At 41.0% G+C, this 25,502-nt stretch overlaps 1 protein-coding gene across 14 annotated transcripts in view; it reads left to right on the forward strand.

Moving 5' to 3' along the window:
* Nucleotides 1-25,502, forward strand: part of fmnl2a (formin-like 2a) — a 77,672-nt gene that overhangs the window by 6,941 nt on the left and 45,229 nt on the right. For 13 of the 14 annotated variants that reach the window (XM_061691724.1, XM_061691725.1, XM_061691729.1 and 10 more), the window contains 2 exons: nucleotides 17,040-17,123; nucleotides 21,636-21,716. In XM_061691724.1, the coding sequence (XP_061547708.1) occupies nucleotides 17,040-17,123; nucleotides 21,636-21,716 (165 nt within the window). Of the gene's footprint in view, nucleotides 1-9,683; nucleotides 9,798-17,039; nucleotides 17,124-21,635; nucleotides 21,717-25,502 lie in introns of those variants that run through there. The other variant, XM_061691732.1, reaches the window with a different exon arrangement.

The raw sequence follows: 25,502 nt of genomic DNA on the forward strand, positions 1-25,502 counted from the left end.
GTTGTTATATGCGCCAACAACAATATAACATGACCCCAAAATTATGGTCAATCGATGTCAAACGCAAACAAATTCTCATTTGTCACACAGTCATTGATTAAAATGGTCAGACACGTCGCCAGGGCCAGCCGTCTACATCAAAGTCTGCAGTCAAGCCGACCCTGCGACCAGACGAAAAGCCTGTAATAATATGCAAACGGCTGTGGTTTTATCATCCTCCCAAATTCTTTTTCAGAGGTCACAGGGCTAGGCTTTACACGATCAGGATTTTTGGGGCTGATCAGCGTGTTTAAAAAAACGATAACCGATCACCGATCCGATCACAAGATGGAGCAATGTGTCTATTGAAATGACTTGTCCATTTACTGTACATACTTGTGTACTGTATACTCAGTTTCTTCAAAAGTATTTTCTATTCAGGTCATGTATTCTAATCAGTCAGGTCAAACCATCATTACAACATTACAGAAACAATGGGTGCTAATTTACTGTAAATTATTTTATTGTAATTAAATTACTTCACACACACCAAAACTTTAGAGCATGATTCCACAGAAAGCTGGCATGTAATCGTATAAAAAGTACGTGGACATACCTCAAGCAATTCTTGAATGAAAGTCCTCTCCCGAGCACCGGTGACCACCAGCACACTTTCCCCCCATTTTGTTCCTATAATACACACGATGTGATTCATTGTTGTTGTCGTCGCCATGGTAACGAGTGTATCTAGTCGCGTTTGAGTTGACAAGATAAAGCCCAGGGATCGTAAAAGACGGGATGCGGTGGTATCGGAATACAAGATTTTATTGCAGTAGTCTGACTGACCAAATTTGTTTTGTTGTCTGATCCAGGCGTTAGTCTGTCTCAGACGTGTTGTCTGTCCCACACCGCAGACATGTTTTAAAAAAAGAAAAACTTTATTGGCAGTCAGATATTTACCGTACTACGTCAAAAGATATGCGTCAAGGCTAAAAATAAACTAGCTTTTGGATTGAAATATACTGTACACTATGGCAACGCGGAGTAAATGTCTTTTGCAGAGCCATTCGGCGAATTATGACACTAAAGCCGATCAGCATAAAATGCTAATTATCGGCCGATAACTAGCAAGCTGATCAGATCGGTCAGTGTAAAGTCAACTTATGGCCATGAGTGATGCAATAAATAACGCAATGAGCTGACTAAGCAGTGTGAATAGGCGGAAATGAATATGCACGCACCTTCATAGCTGACTGTTTTTCCGCACCGAAGCGTGAAACTGGTCCATTTTTAACAAAAGCGTTAAACGGGTCTGTTTTGAACAAAAAAAGATTAAAATCCAACTATGAGGGGCAGTCAAAAATGAATGAGCCCATTTTAATTTAACCTACTAACAGTTGATTTTTTTCTGAAATTTTCAGTTTGTAGTTTAAATACTTATTTGAATGTTTATAAGGTTTTGTTTAAGCCTGTCCTCTTCATGTCAGTCATTTGTGAACCTTTTGAAAATGTTTAGTGGTCCTTCCCCTTCCAAAGCAAAAAATGTAATCACAGCTCTCTGCTTCTGACGGACAATGATGTCATATCAAAAATGGCTGACAGAAAGAGGACTGGCTTAAACAAAACCTTTTTTTTTTTCAAATAAACCTTCGAAACAAGTATTTAAACTTTTTGAACTTAAAAAAAAAAATGAAATTATTAGTAGGTTAAATTAAATTGGGCTCATTACGTTTTGACTGCGCCAAGTATTTTCCCTCGATAATGTCCATAAAACATCCAGACGTTCAGTCTTGAGGCGACAAAGTGCCGCATGGCTCCTGTAGAGTGAGGGAAGAGGTAGAGTTTTACAGCACTTCCTGAGACAGTTCAGGCTGTTAATTAGATGTGTTCTGTCAGATCATCAATAAACCTCAGCGTTGTAATTCTTCTATCCATATAAGTAAAGATAATCCTAATTAAATGTGCCGCGGCGCAGGTTGTGTATTTTCTATGTTGACTCTTCATTAAAATGCACTACTATGGCAATTGTCTAAGATGCATATGGTAAACAGCGGCCCGAATCCGTGTAGCAATGCGAGGGAACAATGTCGTTCTTTATTTTGCTCAGAATCCAACACAGCCTGGCACCGGACCCAGAACCGACTGTCTTCGAGAGGCCGCACCATCCGCTTGTGGATGGCAGGGTACGTGTGTTGGGTCCGGCAGGATGCCCGCCAGCAATTAGCCATGAAATGAAATGCTCGGGGAGCGACAGCGCCAGACAGCCAGTGCTGGGATCTCTCTTGAGGGGGGGGATGCGAGGTGATAATGTGCCACTCACATCCCCAGAGCGGAGCCCGAAGGCATCTTGTCTGACTGGCAGCGGCTCAGCAGATTATGTAAGAACAGGGCTCTTTGGCTGTGTGCTGGGCCTCTCTATATATTGTTCTCCTCAGGTCAGTTGGAGGCTGTTTGCTTCTCGCTCCGCCGCTTGGGTGGCAGACTACTGAGTAAGCCTGATACTGAGATTAATATGTGAATCCCAACTGTCAGTAAGAACGACTTTGACCCGGTCGTGCTTTGCTGTACTCCTGAACTTTCTTGGCCGAAAAACGGCAATGGGTCTTTTATTTAATGGCATAAACCTTTTCACAAGATCCTTCTATCACATGTGGGCAAACCAGTATTTTCTTGAGTAAAATAAGTAGAAGAATTACATTATGACAGTTCTACATTATGTCATGTGTTTTGCAATATCTATTCGATATTTGTATTACCTGTTGGTACTTGTGGGGGGTGTATAATAGACAGCGAGACATTCAGAGCTGCTTTAATATGTAGTGGGAGAAGTTTTTGACACTCGTTCAGTCTGTATCGCATTTCGATTTTTGCGGATTTAGGAACAGTTTTTCCTCATTAGCAAGAATTTCCTACTGGATCAATAAAGTATCTTCCCACCTAGCAAATAATCATAGAAATAAATCGTTGGAAAAACAACCATTGTTGAACCTAAAAACAGCATAAAGACCCTGCCTAAACTTTGATAGCAAATGATGACATACAAGGCGGTCACGCTAGACAAAAGTATTGGGACACCATCGGAGACTGATGCGTTTTTGAATGTTGAGTCTGCTTCCTTCTGTCACCTTCTTCTCTTAACACCCTTTGTTGTGGCTGCTCACTGATCTCGTCAGCTCTTGTGAGTTGATTGGTGGAATATTTTGAAATTGGTCATGCAAAAAGTCCCAAAAAGCCAAATAAAAAGCATGCATCCCCCAGTAATCCTTGAAGTTCACAGAACTGAGGGCTCTTTGCTGACATCTCACCCCAAAATTGTTTGTTTTCAAAATTGTAGGAATTCAAGTGCATTTGAGGAGGAAGGATCGATCTCCTGTATGGCTGCAAAGATTAATCGAACTCGAATAATTTGATTCCAAATAAAGGTTGAAGTAAAATCTCTGCCTCAGAGCATCACGGGGATTCTTTTTCCACACGGACTAATGTTGCTGCAGTTGCACGCACCACTCCGTGCAGAAATAAATTGTCACGATGGCAGCAAGCCAGGAGGAAAAAGACAATAATAGATAGACTGTCCAAAGTTTGGGATCCTTTCACACTTAACTAGGAAGATAAGGTGCAATGTGTACCACAACAGCACGTCTACGGTGTCCAGCACAAGGTAACGTAGATGTTAGTTAATTTGATATAGCCTACCATCGCTGGTTAGACCATACTGTAATGCCCCCGAAAGTGGTAAACCACACTTTTAATCGCTTTATTGAACAAGAATACAATAACAAACATGTAATAAGCCCGTTTATACACTTAACACGCATAACAGCCATTGGCTGACACCCACATCACTCGCCAATGCCAGGCCTCTCAGTCACAGATACTACAGTAGAATGTGATGATATTACCTGCACCTCCAATGCAGATGTTGTGCTTAATAATGCAAAACCTATTTTTATCCGATTACTCGAATCAGTGAGATGATCGGTAAAATGTGATGGCTTAAGCCCTAGTCCACTGTATTATGTACTACTGTAGTATGTATTATATTACATTTAAAATACAGTGGTACCTTTACTTATGAGTGCACCAGCAGTTTTCTGAGTCACAAGCCGTAACCTGGTCAATTTTTTTTATTTCTTTGTGTTGTGAAACAAAATTTTAAATGTTAGCGAGCTTCAGATACGCCGCTGCTATATGGTGCCAGCGAACCCCACAACATCCAGCTGCCATCCTGCATCTCACAGTTTGAGATACATGTAATTTGAGTTACGAGCTCAATCACGTAACGAATTAAGACTCATAAGTAGAGGTATCACCTCTACCTTGAGCATTTGAATCCTGGCGCAAAATACTGCTACACAGGAAATGCTATATTTTTTCGCAAGAAGGATTGGGAGGTTTGGTTATTAGACACTACCAATACATTCTTTTTCTACTAATTACAGCATATTACAGTTTGCACAAAATCATTCTTTCGTGAGCTGTTGGCTGACCATAAGGAGCATGTGTTGGAAAAATCTAGGGAGGTCATTACTATGAGTTGGTCTATAGTGTTTTTTTGCAGCCTGAGGAAATTAGAGCCCCAACCTTGTTGAAGTGCATTTATCATTGTCAAGATCTGTACAGGCTCCAAGATGGCACCTGTACGGTGAGAGGTCAGATTATCGGGCCCAAAGTGTCTCCTCAGGGTGGGCGTTTTGTTGTAACCTGCCAAGAATGTTGATGTTTACATGGCTTTGATACGAAACAAATTCTAATGTCACGGTGACCAATCGGCAGTTTAAATCATGTGACATTGCTGTTGTCTTTTTTTTCTTGAACAGCCTTGAGCTACACAGTTTTTGTACAAATACGATATTGCAGAACTGCAGGATGTGTTCAAGTAATTTGCTGTCATCATGAGGCCTTTTGAAACTAATTTGAATTTGTGGTGCCTTTGCCAGGGAGGGGTTTGTGGTCTTTCTGATGATGTTGTCTATCTGGGAGCATTTTGTGACCCTGCTTGGTTGACCTACTTTTTGAACAAACTTTTTCTTTCCTGCCTGTTTTTCAGTGGCAGCTTTTTGAAGTTGCTTCAGTCACAAAGAATCAGGCTGGCTGGCTGACCAGCATGTTGCCAGAATTAACATATGCAGTGCAGAATGGGAGGCCCTGTTGCATTTCAATGTACCTTTGCCAGAGTTTGATACAGACCCCATCCTGGCTCCAGACAATGCAACAGTCTGTTGTTTCAGGCTCGACTGGACCCCAGGAACCTCCTACAGGAGACCTGTAAACCAATCTGAAAAGAGTAGAAATTAAGGGATGACATTTTCGTAAAACTCCCAACTGTACAAATATTATACGACTAATACAACACAAGTACACAACACATAGTGTTGTGTACTTGTATACAACACATATTTTCCTCTGCAAATGTCATAAAAGTAGACAAAAGCACAAGCTACATGTCTTGGTCTGTTTTACGAGCTGTGAAAATACCACAAATAGTTGGTTTCCACATAAATAGGTGACTGTGCATCACAATCTCCTGTTACTTTTCAAATTATCTGGAAAATAACACAAGCATTTCTTGTCCAGGATACTTTTTAAACATTGGTTTATATCATAATACAACAGTGAAACCTTATAGAGCAGTGGTTCTCAAAACCTTTTAGGGTATGGTCAAAGACAAGACTGAGGTTATTTTGGCTATTTAGACCCCCATAGAGTGACTCTCTAATATAGACGTAGTATAAAAAAAATGTCAATTTCATTTACAAAAAACACCTTGGTTTTGTCATACGAGTGTCCAGAAAAGACCCCTCTGACAGCTACTTCTGTTTGACCCAGTTTTGTAACCACTTTGTCCATATTTGGCTAAGACCGCCCCCTTTCCTTTGATTGGTTGCCTCCGTGTAGAAGACCCACTCGTGAGAGCACACGTGTTACGTTGACACCGCTAGCTCGGGAGTGGAAAGGGAAGGCGGAGGTCTTCCCTAGTGACATAGATAAGGCTGAGAAACACAAATGACCGGATTTCATTGCTCTCGGCAGAAAAAAGTCTGGAATTTAGCCGTGCGTCTACGACTTTAATTAATATTTCACAGGTTTACTAAGGCACCATAGAGCCAGTATTACATCACAAATACTAGAAAAATTTGGTAAAATATGACACCTTTAAAGTCACTGATGGTGTAGTGGTGCAGTCACCTGACTTTGGTGCGGGCAGCGTGGGATCAGTTCCCACTCAGTGACGGTGTGAATGTGAGTGCGAATGGTTGTCCGTGTCTATATGTGCCCTGCGACTGACTGACGACCGGTTCAGGGTGTAGTCCGCCTTTCGCCCGAAGTCAGCTGGGATAGGCTCCAGCGCCCCGCGACCCTAACCAGGATAAGGGGTGTTGACAATGGATGGATGGATGGATGACACCTTTTAATTCTTAAAAAGTCGTACATTTAATATTATCGTAAGCCTCTGTAACATTATGCACAGTTTGAACATTAACACTGCTTAAATATACAAACCCCAATTTCAAAGAAGTTGGGATGTTGTGGAAAACGTAAATAAAAACCAGGGATGTTCAGTTAGGCTCAGTTATTCACAAGCAAGGTTGGGTTGAACATGAACATGATCCATTCTGTGACACTGGTTGACTTCTAAGTTGTTTTACTGGTGATTTCAAAAATCTTTTCCCCATAGGAAATAATTTTAAAGGTAAAAATGTTTTTCCAATCAAACTGGAGCTATCATAAAACCTTATTAATTGTTATTAGAAAAATATATCCCTTTGCACTTACAAAATGTATTCTATGTGAATTATAACCTCATAATCTTGTTTTAGTGCGAGGATAAGAAAGTTGACCTTGTTTCTCTCTCTCTCAGATATTGAATTATCACTTTGCTGTGAGACAAAGCAATATGTTTGTGGTTGGGGGTGCCAGCTGCATGAGACAGATGATAACTGCCTGTTCACGTGTGTATAGATGACCTCGCCTATGGAGAAATAGGCAGACACTTCCTAGAGCCATCGGGTTGTACTTGAATTGTGTCTTATTGCTATATCTCATTATTCTCAAAGTACTTGTCCTGTGTCTTGTCTACAAAAGGCTCAACATTTTTCCATTGAAAACTACAGGCCATGTTTTAGGCAAGTTATGTCAGAATACATAACTAAATAAGTAAAAGTACTCACCTTATGAATATTCTTGACGGACATACTGTATTGACAGAATGGAGAGGGAACATGATACTGTTAGTTGACATGTATTTTTGTGCTGTAGTAGTTGTACTGTTTTATTAGTTCAAATGTTGTTTCTGAAGGACAGTGTTTCATAGAAGCAGTGCGAGTCATATTTGCTTAAAGCTGCTTAAAATGCAAGGCCATTGAGAATGTAACAATACACCATAATGATATTTCGTTCCTGGGACAGTTGTCAACAGAGCTTTACAAAAGTTCCCCTTTATTAAGTGGTTGCATATGTTGGGATGTTGGGATTAATTGAAGACCAGGATTAAAGGATCTGCGGGATTATATTTAGCCGCGGTAGTCAATTAGCCCTCCTCTCCTCCCTTTGGCCCTGTGATACATCCAAATATCCTTTTTGCAGTTGAGTCATTTACTCTATTTCATCGCCCTCTTTTTTTCTATATTCACGTAGGAATGATGCAACTTTGTCTCAAATCTGTCAAACAATTATTCTGATGTAAGAGATTATAGCGTTAAGTCATTTCAATTTGTCCATCTTTTATTCATATTCTTGGTGTCAGGAGCAAGAACACGGAGTCCATCGCGGTCCGCACACTTCTGCAACCTAACATCTGGCCTGACCAGACCTCCTCTGTGGTCATGTAACACTTGTTTTATTTGGACAACTAACTCCCTGCTGCGCCAAACCATTCTCCATAATGTTTCCGCTGTTTTGGAAGGGATTCACCCTTTTTGTATCAAGGGGAGCATTTGTCTTGTTGCATTGTTTACTACATATTGTAGTCCAGATTCGTTCGAATGAGTAGTGAGACCATCTGTTGTCCTTATTCAATATTGTATTATTTTAAAGAGGAAGTTAGATTTAAGTCCACTCATACATGCGAAAGTCTTAGGCCAGCACTAGCAATGTTTAATGACTTATTTCCAACCAGCAATTTTAGTAAAAAAGTAAATAGTAAAACGGGTCCAGCTAGCAGGAATACAAAAAATATATATAAAACTGAGGACCATGGAAGAAACCATCCATCCATCCATCCATACATTTTCTTTACCGCTTATCCTCACTAGGGTCACGGGGTGCTGGAGCCTATCCCAGCTGACTTCGTGCGAAAGGCGGACTACACCTTGAACTGGTCGCCAGTCAGTCGCAGGGCAGACACAGACATCCATCCGCACTCAGATTCACAGCGTCATTGAGTGGGAACTGAACCCACGCTGTCAGACAAGTGTACCACTACACCATCAGTGACCTGGAAGAAGCCATTAAATTTTTATCTTAATAATGTTGTAGATGTAGGAATTTGTTTTCACTTTGAATCACATGGCATGACTATTTGTTAGTCTTCCTCATTTAACCAGGAAGTAGCCACAGTAACAATCAGATGTGCAACCGGTAATGAAACATCCATCATTGATTTTACGAACGGCCTATCCTCACTAGGGTCGCGGGTGTGCTGGCGCCTATCTCAGATGATTTGAGGCAGAGACGCGAGATACGCCCTTAACTGGTAGCCAGTCAATCGCAGGGCACATATAAACAACCAGCCATTCACACTCACATTCACACATACGGACAATTTAGAGTCTTAAATTAACCTACCATGCATGTTTTTTTTAATGTGGGAAATCGGAGTACCCAGCGAAAACAACCCAAACAGGGAGGCCGGATTTTAACCTGGGACCTCAGAACTGTGAGGGAGATGTGCTAACCAGTCGTCCACCATGATGCCAGTAAGGAAACAAACAAAGTGATAAGCATATACACAAGCTGGCGAAGGCCACAACTCACGCCGAATCACTGAACATGCCGTTAATAGCGAGCCAACTCTACACTCTCATTTACTGACACCCACGTCACTCACCAGGCCCCGCCTTTTGAAGTCATACACACTCAGTCACAGATACAACAGCAGAAAGTGAAGATGGCCACCTCAAGTGGATAAAAATAATACCCGCACCTCACACGTTATTGTGTTTAGTCACGCAAAATCAATTTTTATCCGTTTAATTGTTAGGATAATCATAGAATACTCGATTATTAAAATATGATACTTGCAGTCCTAATCACAAAGTACTACATCCCCAGCTTCCCAGTGCCATTATGGTAGTACATACATGGAATCAAATTTGTACTGCTAAATGTGCTTTGTTCTTCAACACATAATGGTAAGGAGAAAATTAAACTTCCATAGCGTCGCCCCGAATAACGTTTTCTACGGGCTGATAAACGTGGTTCGTCATAAAAATGTACACGATCATTATAGTCATCATGGGCGAGGAAGATGAATGGAATTTTGTTGGAATGCGGTTGCATGAGGGGGAAAATGAGAATGCCAGAACCAAAACATTTGAGCGTTCGGTCGTAAAACATTCCAGGCAACAGCTTCACAAATATAAACAGTACTGTCCCAATGAAGGCGGTGGCTGGGCCGAGCTGGGACAGGAGGGGTGCGTGGGCGGTGGGGGTGTTTCTTGGGGATTACAAAACTAATCTGAGAACAGACGGACGGGGGACACCTGTGGCCCCGCAGACCTTTAAGGATTACAGTGGCATGCTGTGATAATGAACGGAGGACTGGGTGCTTCGGGTAGCACGTGCCTCAATGCTACCCTGCGCCATTCACGCCACAAAATGTAATTACTCTCAGCCATTATTCTGCAGTCTTGTCACATACTGTTGTAGTGTATGGAAATTTGTACCTTGAAATTACTTAACCTCACATTAAATGCTTAAAAACGACCCGCAATAGTCATTTATAGGAGTGTCTGGGAGTCATATCCGCTGGGTTGAGCAATTAAAAAAAAGTTCTTATGACTGCTTTTACAGTGTACATGGTATTGTCAGTGGGTTTCTTGTTGTGGCATGTCAGAGTGTGAGCTGATGAAGTAATACTGGAAATGCTTCGAACAACCTTGATCGCTAATGTGGGAAAATGAATGATCATCATTATCTTTTAGGTATTTTTCGGGGATGGGAGAAACTTTCTCTTTGAATGTTCTGAAATCTGTTTTCATGCCACTGTTGAGTAATGCTGCCTGGTGGAGTTGGGAAATAGCGGAGATCTTCGTAGATGTAGCCCAACTTCCTTTTGTTGGCTAAACATTTTCTTACGTAAGACATTTAAAAGTTTCATATCCTCCAGTGACAAATTGTGTTCATCTTTCAAGGGGCCACTACTTTACTCCTACTTTATGATAACAGAACTTTCACTTTCAGTGTAACAGGGTTTTGCTGCACATCCCATGACAGAATATTTTACTCTCAGAAGTTGAAAATGCCTCTCAAACAGCTTGGTTTTACACAGTGGTATGAGAGTGAAGGACGTCTGTCATGTGGGCTGTGTTTTCTTTTTAGTCCCTCCAGCCAGCTGTGTTGGGAAGGTTGTGCCCCTGCAGATCTCCTCGGAGCTGGTGGGTGGTTGGTGTGATTTAAACCAGCTGTCTATTTTTGGTAATTTTATGTGTTGGGCTTTTTTAATGAGAGGATTCATGGATGCTAATTGGTCGTGTTTTTGTCTTGAGTCTTTAAGCCAGAGGCAAGATAAACAAAGTGATATCAACTGCAACTGTTTGCCGAAGGTCTGCCTGTTGTTTATGACATTAAAGCCATCGTCTTTGATGAGCCTGTTAGGTCGTAACAACCACTATGACCTGCATAGTGACCCAGCTGCAGCTCCACAACAAGCGGTAATCAACAACTCGTTAGCCTGATAGACAAAGGGGATCAAACTAGGGTCCAATAACCTGAAGAGCTCTGCCCATATTACAGCACTTACATGCCAGAATTCTTTTAAATATTGCAAGAATAGTGACGCCAAAGCAGAGAGAGTAAATAAATGAAGACCTGCAAGTGATGGGCTTTCAACTCTCTTCTCTGCCATAGAAATCTGTTTGCAATGTGCACTTTTTGGTTGTCGGGTGTTCATTCCTGGGATCGGTCCAAACCATATGGTAAGTGGCTTGCAATACTGTCCTGTATTACCTTGAAAGTTTATAGTAAAACAATACAATAAAATCAATTTGTTTGTTGTTTGATTTTGGCAGTAGCATTACTTTGAGCAGCTGACACACACATGCCTGCCGTAAAATGACTCACTTTTCATGTGTAAAAGGGTAAAACTTTAGCAATGTCTTTGATGATTGAGTATCTCGCCACAGCTCCAGAATAACACTCAAATACACAGCAACCCCTCATGTCAAACACACAGATACAATTTATTCTGGTTGGGTCGAAATAGACCTGCCAGATTATGGCCAAAATAATAATTACGATTATTTTGCTAAACATTGTAATAACTATTTGTAATCATAAATATTCCTGGTTAGGGAAAAAAGTTTATTTTTATTGCACTACTTTTTCCACAGACAATATATTTTTTCAGTTCAAAATGAATCTTTAAGAAAAAATGAAAGATAATAATTTAAAAAATTAATGTACCCAAAAACTCTACTTTAGCAAGGGCTAACTTAATGGAAGCAAATACAGTTCAGGCATAGAAGGCAATAACATTAAGCTGCAAGCAATGACTTTTCAGTTGAAAATCCACGTCGTCAATATAGTGAATTGTTAAGGACGGTCCGTCTACGTTGTTCTGCTTGACCATTGGTCAGTTGTGCACAGTCACAAACTGCAAAGAACTCGACAGTTATGATTTCCCTCTCTATTTACTTCGAGTTTTTTCACTGCGGTCAGGCCAGCTGAAAAGTTGAAGCCTAGCCAAGCGCTACAACGATTGTTAATAGTGTCTTACCATGACAACGCCGCCTCTCTGCCAATGTGCTGAAAGGGCCAACTTCAAAGTAAAAGCTTCATATATTACTACATTGGACATCAATGCCATTTTAGGCTTTTATTTTGAAGTTGACAATGGAGCGCAGTGCTGGAGCTTAATGAAGTCTTAACCATGTCCTCCTGGTGGATAACTGCCTAGGTTGCGGGCACTGCTCCAAATGAAGCAGTTTCCATATGCAGCAGTGCCCACGTTTTAACTGTAAAAAGATTGTCGACGATCAGGCTCATTTAATCGGGTCAGCCAAAATCGCGATTACGATTAAAATTCGTTTAATAGTGATGCCGTAGGTCTAAACTAATTTTCCTGTTGGAAATCATGAAAACCTGTTTTAGGGTCAAATTGTATGACCTCAGGTGAGTTCTACTTTAGAGATTCACTGTACTGTACGATCAAATTAATGAAATCGATTTATGAATGAGGAGTCATTTAGGACACAATATGAATTGTTGTCACTGCTTTTCAACATTTGTTTTCGCCTTCTAAAATATAGCTTGTCTAAAAAAGGTTAGCTTTTCTGGTGGTTAAGTGAAGCTTGATGTGCTTTTTTGAAAGTCTTGTCGGTGACTAGGTTGTTAATAGTTAATGACAATTTAATAGGAAATCGGAAAAATTACAGATGATGAGCATAGATCACATTGTATCAACATGGCTGAGATGCTGTGCTGGATTAGATGCTGTGCTGGAAAGCCTGTACTTATACATTGGTACCTTGACTTTAGAGTTTAATTTGTTCCAGGACTACGCTCATAGCTAAAAATCTTTCCCTCTTAAAATGAATGGAAATGCCATTATTCCGTTTCAGTCCCACATAATAATCAATTTTTGCGCACATGCCTTGGCCCCTTGGGGGCAGTATAACAGACATACAAGGAAGAGACTTAGTAAGATGCAGTAACATTGGTGGGTTTTTGCAGAGAACAAAGAATACATGCCTGTGAGTATTGTTGTATTGTCTGTATAAATGTGTTGCTACATTATGTGTTCAAATATATTGTACGTTGCGTAAAGACCGTAACATCAATGCTAGTTTTGTTAGCCCATCTGTGGCTTTATGCATTGTGTGGTAGCATTAAGCTAGAGGATCTTCGTAAGGCAGTTCTTCTTTGTTTTATGTTTTGTTTAATGGTAAACTTCAACTGCAGTGGCAATACACAGCTACGGGACTTTTGTTGAAGAATTGTTCACTACTTTCCAGATGCTGCTTATTGTGAATTGAGTTCGCTGCCACCATCAAGCATTCGTCTCTCAAACTTTTGCTCGCAAGTCAAAGCAAAATATCAGACGATCGATGGCTCATATCTAGAAAAACCCTAGCACAGTACTCCATTCTTCAACAGAATGGTGACACATTGGTAATTTGACCAATCTGGGCCATATCAGTGTCACATCATCACAAAAGAGAAAGTAAAAGCCTTTAGAACAAATTGTGCTAAAATGTGACCAACGTCATGATCTACTTGAATTCGCTAACATGCAGTACAGATGTGCGCCTCTACTGCCAGTGCAGTCTGATGGAGTTCCTTATGTCATCTTGATTTATTTTTTTTTTAATTGCCGCATGTAAAGAGTGTCTCATGCTTTGGGTTACTGCTTTGAGCTATTGCTAGTACACAGTACAAGGCACAGTTATAATTTTAGGCTTTGGTATCAGTCAGATGCAGCTGCATGTGTATGTGTTTGTATTATCAGGACTGCCTTAACTAAATTCAAACACTTTGCGTTGTGCTGTTTCGCTTTATTGGCTCGAGCAGTCTTCACAGCTGCCCGGAAGATTACAAGCAGCTGCTGTGGGCAACGGGTTACTATGGGATAAGTTACATCCCGCTATAGGATGTAGCAGAAAAATGCTTTAAAGGACATCTGTTACTCAAACGTTTATGATCTTTTTTTGGACTTCTGTCAGATCATGTGATATTTCTGGCTCCATTAGATACATGGGCTAGTGAGTAAAATGTGTCATGTGGTCGAGTCTTAACAGCTCCACCCTCATCCACATCACCCCATCCATAACATTTTATCCTTGTGTTATCAGTTGACCTAATGAATTCCCAAACATCCTAACTTACTACCGTGACAAGCTATTTAGTTGTGATGCATAGGGTTATGTCGTCATTTAGCAAAAAATGTCAGCACTAACAAGTTCTAAAACTCAAAACAACCCAAACTGGTCCACAACCTGATGAGCGCTCAAATACGCTCAGATGCCAATCAGTGGTTGTGGACTGAAGGTAACCTGACCTCCAGTATGTCGAGCGCCTGTCATAGCTCTTTAGCGCTTGGACAACGTGAAGTAGGCTGGTACAAGTAATTCTTTGCTCGACTTGTACCTTCACCAACTAGGAAGACCACAGCTGAGTGAAACCCCAATGACTCAAGTGCGCTCAATACCTCGGCTAGGTAAAAATTCCCCAAAACCGTTCATTCCCAGGCCAGTGCATCGCAAAATATAACAAAGCAAACCTTCATATCGTGACCAAACTTTCAGATGTCATATATCCGGTTTTTAACTTAAATCAGTGCCAGCTGTTCTTATAGCAGTCTCAACAACACAATACCGCATCCAATGGACTGATCTATACTAAAATACTGAGCTCCACCTTCAAAGCCATCAATAACCTTGCCCCGCCATATCTTGCCGACTTCCTGCACATTGCCATACCCTCTCGCTCCCTCAGATCTTTGTCCTCCATCCACCTCACCGTCCCTTCTGCCCGTCTGTCCAACCTGGGGGACAGAGCCTGCAGAGCCTTTTAACAAAAACAAGACTCTGAAAAAAAAACACGGCTTTTGAATGGCAAAATATTGATTTACAGACATATAACTAATAAACGTGCCGCCTCGAGATGAACATCAGTGCCTTCCTTACATGGCGTTCGCAATTCAGTCCATGAACTTTTTCATCGTTTCTCATGATCATGGCACATACTTTGTACTACCTACTGCATACTCTGTTTTTACCATGCATACAGTATCCTGTATACTGTATAATATGTTCATGTGTGAGGTGCCTGAACTAGTCCAACTTCCAACATGTTGGCATTTCTTTTCCTCACGATCGACGTGACAAGCTGAGATTCTACGCCTAATCTTTATCTTCTTCTCAGAAGCTGTGCTGATCTCAAATCCAAAGCAATGTAATGGCGCCCTCCACCTTCTTACAGTGGTTTACAAACCTGGATTTCACAGACAAGCTAGTCGAGACCCTCCTCCATACCAACCTGTTGAAAATGTACTTGAGGAATATATACGGCGGTGGCAGTAAATGGTTGGATTTCAGTTGAATGAGTTAATATGTTACAGGACAGGAAGCTGGAACAAGGTAGTTATCCGGCCGCTTCCCCTGATTCCAAGCATTGAGTTGAATTTGTAGCCTCTTAGCATCTTCTGAATAGTAATTAAATTTGCTGGTCATTCCTGCAGGGGAGACTGGAGCGCACTGAAACCCTTCTTTGTACCGAATACACCCCTCTGTCTTGTCAAGCAAGTTCACTTGTATGAATCTGTTTTTAGCAATAGCACTCTTCTTATTAGTCACTATAAGTAGTCACAAGGATTTTTACAATCTATCAATTGTCCAATTGTCTGTTACAAATGTACTATTTCATTATTATAATGGATAGCCATGAAGGCCACTGACAAATAAAAATGTTTGAAGAACTCCGAAGCCAGTTGGAGACTGGACGGCTCTCGCTCAGCATCTGACTCTCCATTACTCATTCATGAAAATAGACTTCATCGGATGGCATTCATCATCTATCGTCCCCTTTACACCCCCTGCAGAGCTTTGCTGGAAAATCCATGGAGAAGAAAATCAAGACTCAACAACTGATATGATCCAGGCAGTCAAATCAGGGTGGTGGGAAAACAGTGGAAAACACTGTCACGAACCAAAACCAAACCACTTAAAATGTATTATTTTTTTTTACCACCAAGACCTTTCTTTAGCTCCTTGCTTTTTATCCCTTCGAGAGCAGCTACAGCAAGTTTTGAATCATAAAAAAAAAAAAAAAAAAATATATATATTATATATTTTTTCTTTTTCTTCTTCATTTTAGGAATAATTTTCAGTTGGAATACTGAATACTGTGCAGGGCAGAAGAAAAAAAATGCGAGTGAGTGAGTGTTGGCGGGGGTGTTGTGAGACCAAGCAAACTTTAGGTGTGACTTAACCCTAAATTGTTTAGCTACATACAGTAAACATACTCCAGAGAGTACAATTGATTCTTTTGTGATTTACATTGGAGCAGAGTGAGTCATGTGTTGGCCTCAAGATACGAAAACTGCAAAGGTGCTCAGACATTAAGCAGATGTTAACGACGGGAAGCAAAATAACGCATTTGTTTTTGTGTGAAAACCTTTGAATGAGATTTGACCTTATTTTTCAGACATGGATTGATGACAAACACATGGATCAGATTAGATTCCAATTCCATATAAACCGCTAGTTGACATAACAGGAAGTCAATACTCTATGTTGAAGTTATCAGTTTGGTTGGCATGGTTTTAATTATAGAGCTTATACACTTTATTAGCGGTCTTGATGAGACAGATCTTATTTCATCTGAGGTGTTGAGCGTGTCCTTTGCAGCTCTTCATATTGTGAGACGTTTACTCATTAACGGCTTTTCCATCCACTGTAAAAATAGTCCTGATGGTTTCAACTGAGGCTCTATGCAAGGAGATATATTCTTAATTTCAACACATTCCATGGTGCTGTGTTCCTACTGTTCCTTGGACTTGGCTAATGAGAAGCATCAAACACAAACACAATATGAGTTACAGTTTTTAGTTTAATGGCATCACTGCATTGCTGCTACTTTATATAGTTTTATTTATCGGCAGCAATAATCTTGTTTGCAGTATAACACACTCACCCACCACAACATTAGTTACTGCAGGACAATCCAATGTGATCCAATATTCTGCCTTTAACAAAGATGTGATCAAGCTCTGTTAACTTTCTTTCTTCTGCGCGTCTGGGCCTATTGTCAGTCTGGCTCGCCGGCTTTTGACTGTACCCCTGTGATGTGATGATATTTCATCATCCACGGCCAATTAACTATGACGTTCTTCTCTCCTTCAGAACTCAATGAATCTTCCCCCAGACAAAGCTCGCCTGTTAAGGCAGTACGACAACGAGAAGAAGTGGGAGCTCATCTGTGATCAGGTGGGTTGATACTGTATGATGTAAACCCTATACACTAATGTCATACTATTGGCTCACATTGACTGCTCTCACTGGTCGCAATATTAGGTACACATACACCTTATAATCTGATTTACCTTTGCAAAGATGATAGTTTAGTTTTTATTGACACATCCATCCATCCATCCATTTTCTGAGCCGCTTATCCTCACTAGGGTCGCGGGCATGCTGGAGCCTATCCCAGCTGTCATCGGGCAGGAGGCGGGGTACACCCTGAACTGGTTGCCAGCCAATCGCAGGGCACATACAAACAGACAACCATTCGCACTCACATGCACACCTACGGGCAATTTTGAATCTTATTGACACATATTAAATTAAAAATGTTGTTATTCTGATTTTTGCCGGCACGGTGGACGACTTGTTTGCACATCTGTCTCACATTTCTGGGGACCGGGATTCAAATCCCAGCCCCGCCAGTGTGGGGTTTTCATATTCTCGGCGTTCCTGGGTGGGTTTTATCTGGGCATTCCGGTTTCCTCCCACATCCCAAAAACATGCGTGGTAGGTTGATCGAAGACTCTAAATTACCCGTAGGTGTGAATGTGAGCGCTAATGGTTGTTTGTTTCTATGTGCCCTGCGATTGGCTGGTGACTGGTTCAGGGTGTACCCCGCCTCCCGCCTGAAGATAGCTGGGATAGGCGCCAGCAGCCCGCGACCCTAGTGAGCATAAGCGGTAAAGAAAATGGATGGATGGATGGATGGATGGGTTATTCTGATTTTAGTTTGCAGCGATACAGTACTGCTTAGAGGTGTTTGGTTAGCCTTAGCTACATAATCAGGGCATAAGGGGACAGTTATTGTGCCTACTAGCAGTACTTTGTAGACTGAGGACTAAGGATGTGCACCAGACTGACTATATTTCCTCAATCAACTGAGGGGGAAATTAATACTGTCATTTAGCCATTAAGCCTCTTTAGGTAGCTCTCATGGTTTTCACCATGGAACATTTGGTAGAGCAGCGCAAGTGCAAAATGAAGTTTGAAGTGATGGAATTGGAAGTGCTAGTGGAAGAAGCAGATGAAAATATTACTCCGTTATACAAAATAAATTGATAGCTTTGCTAGAGCTATCAATTTACATCAAAGCCATGCATGTATTGTCTGATTTAACTCATCCCAAGTGGTAATTGGATATCTGCCCATCCTGTATAACATTGCTTTTAAAACTTTAGACAACATAACCGATGCTTTTAAAACTTTAGACAACATAGCGGAAAAGCTTGAAATGACCTGGACACACGAAAATGCAGGGTGGAAAGGAGATTTGTCAATAGGTGTTATGGCATGACTCCTTCTTGTAGCTGGCTCAAGTCAGCCCTTCAGAAGCTCCAAAATTACATGACTTAATCGCTGATATATTGTAATTATTTTTTTCAGGTATTCCAAAAATGTTTACGCGAGTGGAAAGGTTCTTCGCGCTGACTCTCATTTAGTTTGTGCTACGCTGGCAATTTTGCAGACGAAATCCTGTGTGCGGCCATTTGGCAGATCATCTTCCTCATCTGTTTGCGTGAAGTTTTCACCCATTTTTACACATGCAAACCTTTAGTAAATCATCCCTTAAATCTTTCTGTCTTGACACACTGGCCTGGCATCAAGTGGCTTAAGTGGCTCAGCGGGACGTTCGCATCAGTTAGCCAGTTAAATAGCTTGGCCTGTTATTTGCGTCAGTGCTGGGTGTGGAAAATAACATGGGGAGCACACTGGGTGCTCAGTTGTGTTCTCGATGCTCCATCCACTCAGCCTGCAGCCTCCGTGACAGAGTTGTTTTCCGCCTCTGTGAGCAGAGGAGAAAATCGGATAAGAGATCAGGACCACCACCCACCCGAGTGTATAGATAGCCACTGACCCTTTAAGGGAACAGTGCCATAGAGCCCACTGGGCGGCTGAGCGTCAGTCCGAGAGCCTCATTTTCTTAGCTACATTTGCAGTCAGACATAGGCCAAATAGGATGATTTTTTTACTCTCTGTAAAACATCCATCTTCTGAATACTTAACTTAACCGATGTAGCCACCTAAAAATGAAAGTGTTCTCAGGTAGGTAACAGTGGATATAAAAAGTCTACACACCCTTGTTCAAATGCCAGGTTTTTGTTATACAAAAACGAGACCAAGATAAATATTTCATTTTTTCCCCCACCAATAATGTGACTATGATCTGATGATGACCATAATCTTGGTTTCATTATTTTATACAATACAAAAACCTGGCATTTGAATGGGAGGGGGGTGGGGGATGGGCGGCGTTGAGGGGGAGGGGGGTGTAGACTTTCTCTCGCCACTGAATGTACCCAAAAGTTCATGTTAAGGGTGTAAGAAAAAACATTTGTCAGAAAATGTGCCCAAGTTGATCGCTGTCCTTATTTCTTTGGCCACACCCGACTCTGAGTACTTTCCTGTGTCATAGCTACATGGAGTCTCTTAGTTACCATAGAAACACTGCCTGAGGGAGGCTGAGGAATGGGGATGACAGGTACGACGCTCCGAACAACAGACCCTGCAAATGCAGGCATACCCCATAAATATTAAAGCTTCTAAGATGAAATAATGATAGACAAGATTAAAACACCCACCCACTGAAGAGTGGTCAATTGAGTGACCTTGTGCTCATTCTTTTATTTTTACATATTTGTATAGTTTTCTGACTAGGTTTGGGACAGTTTTCAAACACAAACACGCATTTATCTCAATGGCTTCTATCCCGTTTTTATGACTCAGTCACACTGGATAAATGTGATAGCACTGCTGAGGGTGTCTGATTTTGTCTGTAGTCATGTGAAAAGTGAATACTGAGAAAAATAAACTCAAGTCCATTTGTCACATAATTTCTCGTGCATAATACGTTCTCGAGTATAATTCGCACCCCCAAAATCAGGAAAACTCTTCTTCCTATGTATAATGTCCACTCATGACTTTCCAACCATTTTAATATGCAATAAATGTTAGTGGACGAACTCCACCAAATTTGTTTTTCTAATTAAGTCAGATCAGTATTATTGTTAATACTAATGTTGACTTGCGCTTCAGTAATGTATAAATTACTGTGGTGGACCCTAGTGTTGAGTTTTAATACTGCTGCTTTGTGGAGTTATTTTCCACCTCCCATGTGATCAATGGCACGACAGCCAGCTTGCAGAATGTATTGTAATGTAATAGACAAAAATAAAGCTGCATAGGGGGAATAAATACACATAAGCTTGATAAACATTCACATTATTCAAACTATTTATGGCATTAGGAGACTAACTGAGTTAAAACACCATTTTAACAACTACACAACGGCGCTAGGCACGCTGGGACATCCTCTGACAGCAAGCCGCCACTTGCGATTTGAAGATTTACCAGCGTGCCTAGCGCCGTTGTATAGTTTTATAGAATGAGCAGCACAATGGCTATTCAAGTGATGCAGTGTGACAAAAACTGCTTATCTATTTATGTCATTATTTCTATGTATTGTCATTACTGTTTTAAAAAAAGAATAATAAATTAAATTATTTACACTTTATTTTTTAAAAAGTATATAACAGAGGGCTAATTTTTCCTACACACAAAATACACATTGCAACAATTTTTGTTTTTTTGGGGGGGGGGGGGGGGGGGGGAAGCCTAGAACGTATTAATGTCATTTCCATTTATTTCAATGGGAAAAGATGATTCGAAATGTGATTAGTTTGAAAATTAAGAGCGTGGTTATGGAATAATATAAACTGGTTATCTCAAGGCACCACTAAATCAAAGGTGTACAGGGATTTTTGGAACCACAAAGTAGAGCGCAAATTACTAATTATGGTAATAATCCCATTGGTCTGAATTAGCACTAATCTTTTGCTATTTACAGTGTCTACCTAAATTTGGAGCGGTGGCTTAACCTTGTCCAGCTTATCTACCTGGTATAGTGGCTTTGAGAATGACCGTGGTTCGAGCCCGTGTTGTCTTTACATGACAATCTTCAAGACATGTTATACTGTTGGTTCTGAGAGTTTGTGCTCATCACCCACAACATCACAACCATTATCATTATATCTTGGGGAGTTATCCCGGAGCTGCTTCAGTCTGCAGCAGCCAGGCATGTCTGATACATGGGAAAACCATGATCTGGTTGGATCTTTAGCGCCAACAGACAGTTAACGGTTGCAGTTTCAAATGCTCAGAGCGCCGTTTCAAGAGCGGATTTATTCTGGCCTGCACTGGAAAGGAAATATTAGCCTGAGAACCCAAGTTACGCAAGCGAAAGCTGCGATTTTCCAAGAAAAACTGCGTCACTCATTAATCAATGCGTCAAGTTTCACATTAGTGCACAGAGACGGTTTAAACCTTGTGTCCACCAAAGCACAAGCACGTTCCACTGAAGAATAACCCAGCGATGAACAACAACAGCTTATTCATAATACATTGTCCTTGAACTTGCATGGGAGGGGTTTCTGGTAAAATCCCTTTCTTCTCTCACTTTTTTTGCTTTCTTTTTGACAGGAGCGATTCCAAGTGAAAAACCCCCCTCACACATACATCCAAAAGCTAAGGAGTTATCTTGACCCGGCAGTGACAAGAAAGGTGAGACGGCCTTGCTATGTAATAATATCTTGTCCCATACTTCCACCATATGCCCTTGTTCCACTGGCACAGCTTTTCCTTTCCCACTCTAACCCTCCTTCCTATCTCTTGTCCAGGATGTCCCTCCAGCTGAGCAAAGAGTACACATAGCTCCTTGTTGAGTCGCTTTGGAAACTTTGTCGGTACAAAACAAGCAACAGTGTTTCTCAGGGTGAAGTGAAGCAAGTTTATCCTTCACACCCAAGCTTGAAAAACCGCTACTGATCAGTAAAATCAGACTGAGCTCTTATTGGTTGCCCTCTATGGGCTGACAGTGACATCACTGTGGTGAAAACTGCAACAAAAAGCATTACACAATAGAAGATAAATTAGTTCATACTGTACAGGAATATAAGACAGAATGGGAAATGAATAGAAGAATCAGGTCAGCATACAGTGGGTACGGAATGTATTCAGACCCCCTTAAATTTTCCACTCTTTGTTATATTGCAGCCACTTGCTAAAATCATTTAAGTTAATTTCCCCCTCATTAATGTACACACAGCACCCCATATTGACAGGAAAAATGTAATTATTGAAATTTTTGCAGATTTATTAAAAAAGAAAAACTGAAATATCACACGTAAGTAGTATTTAGACCCTTTGCTCAGTATTTAGTAGAAGCACCCTTTAGAGCTAATACAGCAATGAGTCTTTTTGGAAATGATGCAACAAGGGTTTCACACCTGGATATGGAAATCCCCTGCAATCCAGATCTCTCCAGTTCTGTCAGGATGGATGGTGAATGTTGGTGGACAGCCATTTTCAGGTCTCTCCAGAGATGCTCAGTTGGGTTTAAGTCAGGGCTCTGGCTGGGCCATTAAAGAACAGTCACGGAGTTGGTCTGAAGCCACTCCTTTGTTATTTTAGCTCTGTGCTTAGGGTCATTGTGTTGTTGGAAGGTGAACCTTGGGCCAAGTCTGAGGTCTCTTGAGGACTGGAGAAGGTTTTCGTCCAGGATGTCCCTGTACTTGCCAGCATTCATCTTTCCTTCAATTGCAACCAGTCGTCCTGTCCCCGCATCTTAAAAACACCCCCACAGCATGATGCTGCCACCACCATGCTTTACTGTTGGGACTGTATTGGACAAGTGATGAGCAGTACCTGGTTTTCTCCACACATACCGCTTAGGTTACCGCTTAGATTTAAGGCCAAAAAGTTCTATCATGGTCTCATCAGACCAGAGAATCTTATTTCTCACCATCTTGGAGGTCCTTCAGGTTTTTTTTTAGCAAACTCCATATGGGCTTTCATGTGTCTTGCACTGAGGAGAGGCTTCTGTCGGGCCACTCTGCCATAAAGCCCCGACTGGTGGAGGGCTGCAGTGATGGTTGACTTTCTAGAACTTTCTCCCATCTCCCGACTGCATCTTTGGAGCTCAGCCACAATGCTCTTTGGGTTCTTCTTTACCTCTCTCACCAAGGCTCTTCTGCTGCGATTGCTCTGTTTGGCTGGACGGCCAGCTCTAGGAAGCGTTCTGATCAACCCAAACGTCTTCCATTTAAGGATTATGGAGGCCACTGTGGTCTTAGGAACCTTAAGTGCATCAGAAATGTTTTTGTAACCTTGGCCAGATCTGTGCCTTGCCACAATTCTGTCTCAACTCTTCAGGCAGTTCCTTTGACCTCATGATTCTCAGTTGCTCTGACATGCACTGTGAGCTGTAAGGTCTTATATAGACAAGTTCCTAATCAAGTTCAATCAGTATAATCAAACACAGCTGGACTCCCATGTTGGTGTAGAACCATATCAAGGATGATCAGAAGAAATGGACAGCACCCGAGTTAAATATGAGTGTCACAGCAAAGGGTCTGAATACTTATGGCTGTGTGATATTTCAGTTTTTCTTTTTTAATAAATCTGCCAAAAATTTCAACAATTCAATTTTTATCTGTCAATATGGGGTGCTGTGTGTACATTAATGAGGAAAAAAATGAACTTAAATGATTTTAGCAAATGGCTGCAATATAACAGAGTGAATTTTTTAAGGGGGTCTGAATACTTTCCATACCCACTGTAAATGTAACTCATAGAAATAGATACACCGCTATTGACCAAGCACTAAATGTGAAGCCAGCTTGTTTGCACTCGAGTTACTGAAAAAAAAAAAAAAAAAAAAAATATATATATATATATTTAAGTGGTACCTTGACTTACAAGTACCACAACCTACAAATTTTTCGAGGTATGAGTTGTTGCTTGGTCGTTTATTTGGTTTGTGTTGCGCAGCAAAATTTTAGTTGTGAGCAAGCCAGATACGCCGCTCAAGAGAAGTCAAAAAAAGAGCAACAGACGGCAACCACTTTCATCTGTTTTTTGAACGGTACAGTCAAACTAGGGCTGTCTCTATTGTATCGAGTAGTCTAACGAATTATCCCATTGATTAATAAGATTAACCAGTAATTACACTTTATAAAACCCGTTTATTTCTTTACATTCTCTTTGTTGTATTGTTTTTTTAAACGTTTTTCTATACAATACAGTGCTCTTTTTCCTTATTGAAAACACGTAAGAAAAATCTTTTTGGGGGGGCCTGGAATGGATGATTGGAATTTCAATTCCTTTGTGTGGAATATGAATGTGACATACGAGTAACAAGTTTGGTCACAGAATAAATGAATCTGGTAAATCAAGGTGCAGATGTACCCACGTATATGAATACAAATCTAATTATGACAAGAATCTTTGCGCTTGTCGGTAGTTATTTGTTAGTATGACTATGTGATGTTTGGTACATAAATCCAGTACATAAAATTGTGGTTTGACATCACTATACGGGTAAGAGACTTGTGTGTTGTTGTTTGTTCACAGTGGTGTTTATCTCTTTAGTCTGTGCGGATTTTAATATCAAAACGAGTACGTCAACTAGTGTTCTAGGATACCCGCTGTGTGACGTTAGCTAATTTCAATAGATTGACCAGACATCGTCTTTTCCCTGGAAGATCTAATAATAGGGCCCTACCAAAAGCACCCGGCTGGGATTTTAAAAGTGCCTGCAATTTTACTAGCGCAGTCACCATACATTCTTCCCTACACTGCATTCCAAATTATTATGCCAATGATATTCTTCCCTGATTTTGCAAAATTTTCAATGCAAATGACAGTGAGCTTGATTTTCTAATGATCAAGCATTAGAAGATAATTTTAATGTTTTTAACAAACTCCAATTGATAACATTACATTTTTCAAACAAAGTTAAATGCACTATTTCAAATTAATGCGCACAACAGTGTTTGAAGACATTTTATAGGTTTTAAAGAACTGAAAATAGTCCTTTGTTGAATTTGCAATTTTGCAGCATTAGGAAGTCATATTTATTGAAATCAAATATCTTACTGCTCAAGTTACATTTTAAAATAAGACTCCTTATTTGGGCGACGCATTGGTTGACTGGTTGGAGTGTCTGCCTCACAGTTCTGAGGACCGGGGTTCAATCCCCGGCCCCGCCTGTGTGGAGTCTGCATGTTCTCCCCGTGCCCTGCGTGGGTTTTCTCCGGGCACTCCGGTTTCCTCCCACATCCCAAAAACATGCATGGTAGGTTGATTGGAGACTCTAAATTGCCCCGTAGGTGGGAATGTGAGTGCGAATGGTAGTTTGTTTGTATGTGCCCTGCGATTGGCTGGCAAGCAGTTCAGGGTGTTCCCTGCCCGATGATAGCTGGGATAGGCTCCGGCACTCCCGCAACCCTTGTGAGGATAACCGGCTCAGAAAATGGATGGATGGACTCCTTATTTGATAGCATTTTA

Source organism: Phycodurus eques, chromosome 12 (assembly GCF_024500275.1).
Source record: "Phycodurus eques isolate BA_2022a chromosome 12, UOR_Pequ_1.1, whole genome shotgun sequence".
NCBI lineage: Eukaryota > Metazoa > Chordata > Actinopteri > Syngnathiformes > Syngnathidae > Phycodurus > Phycodurus eques.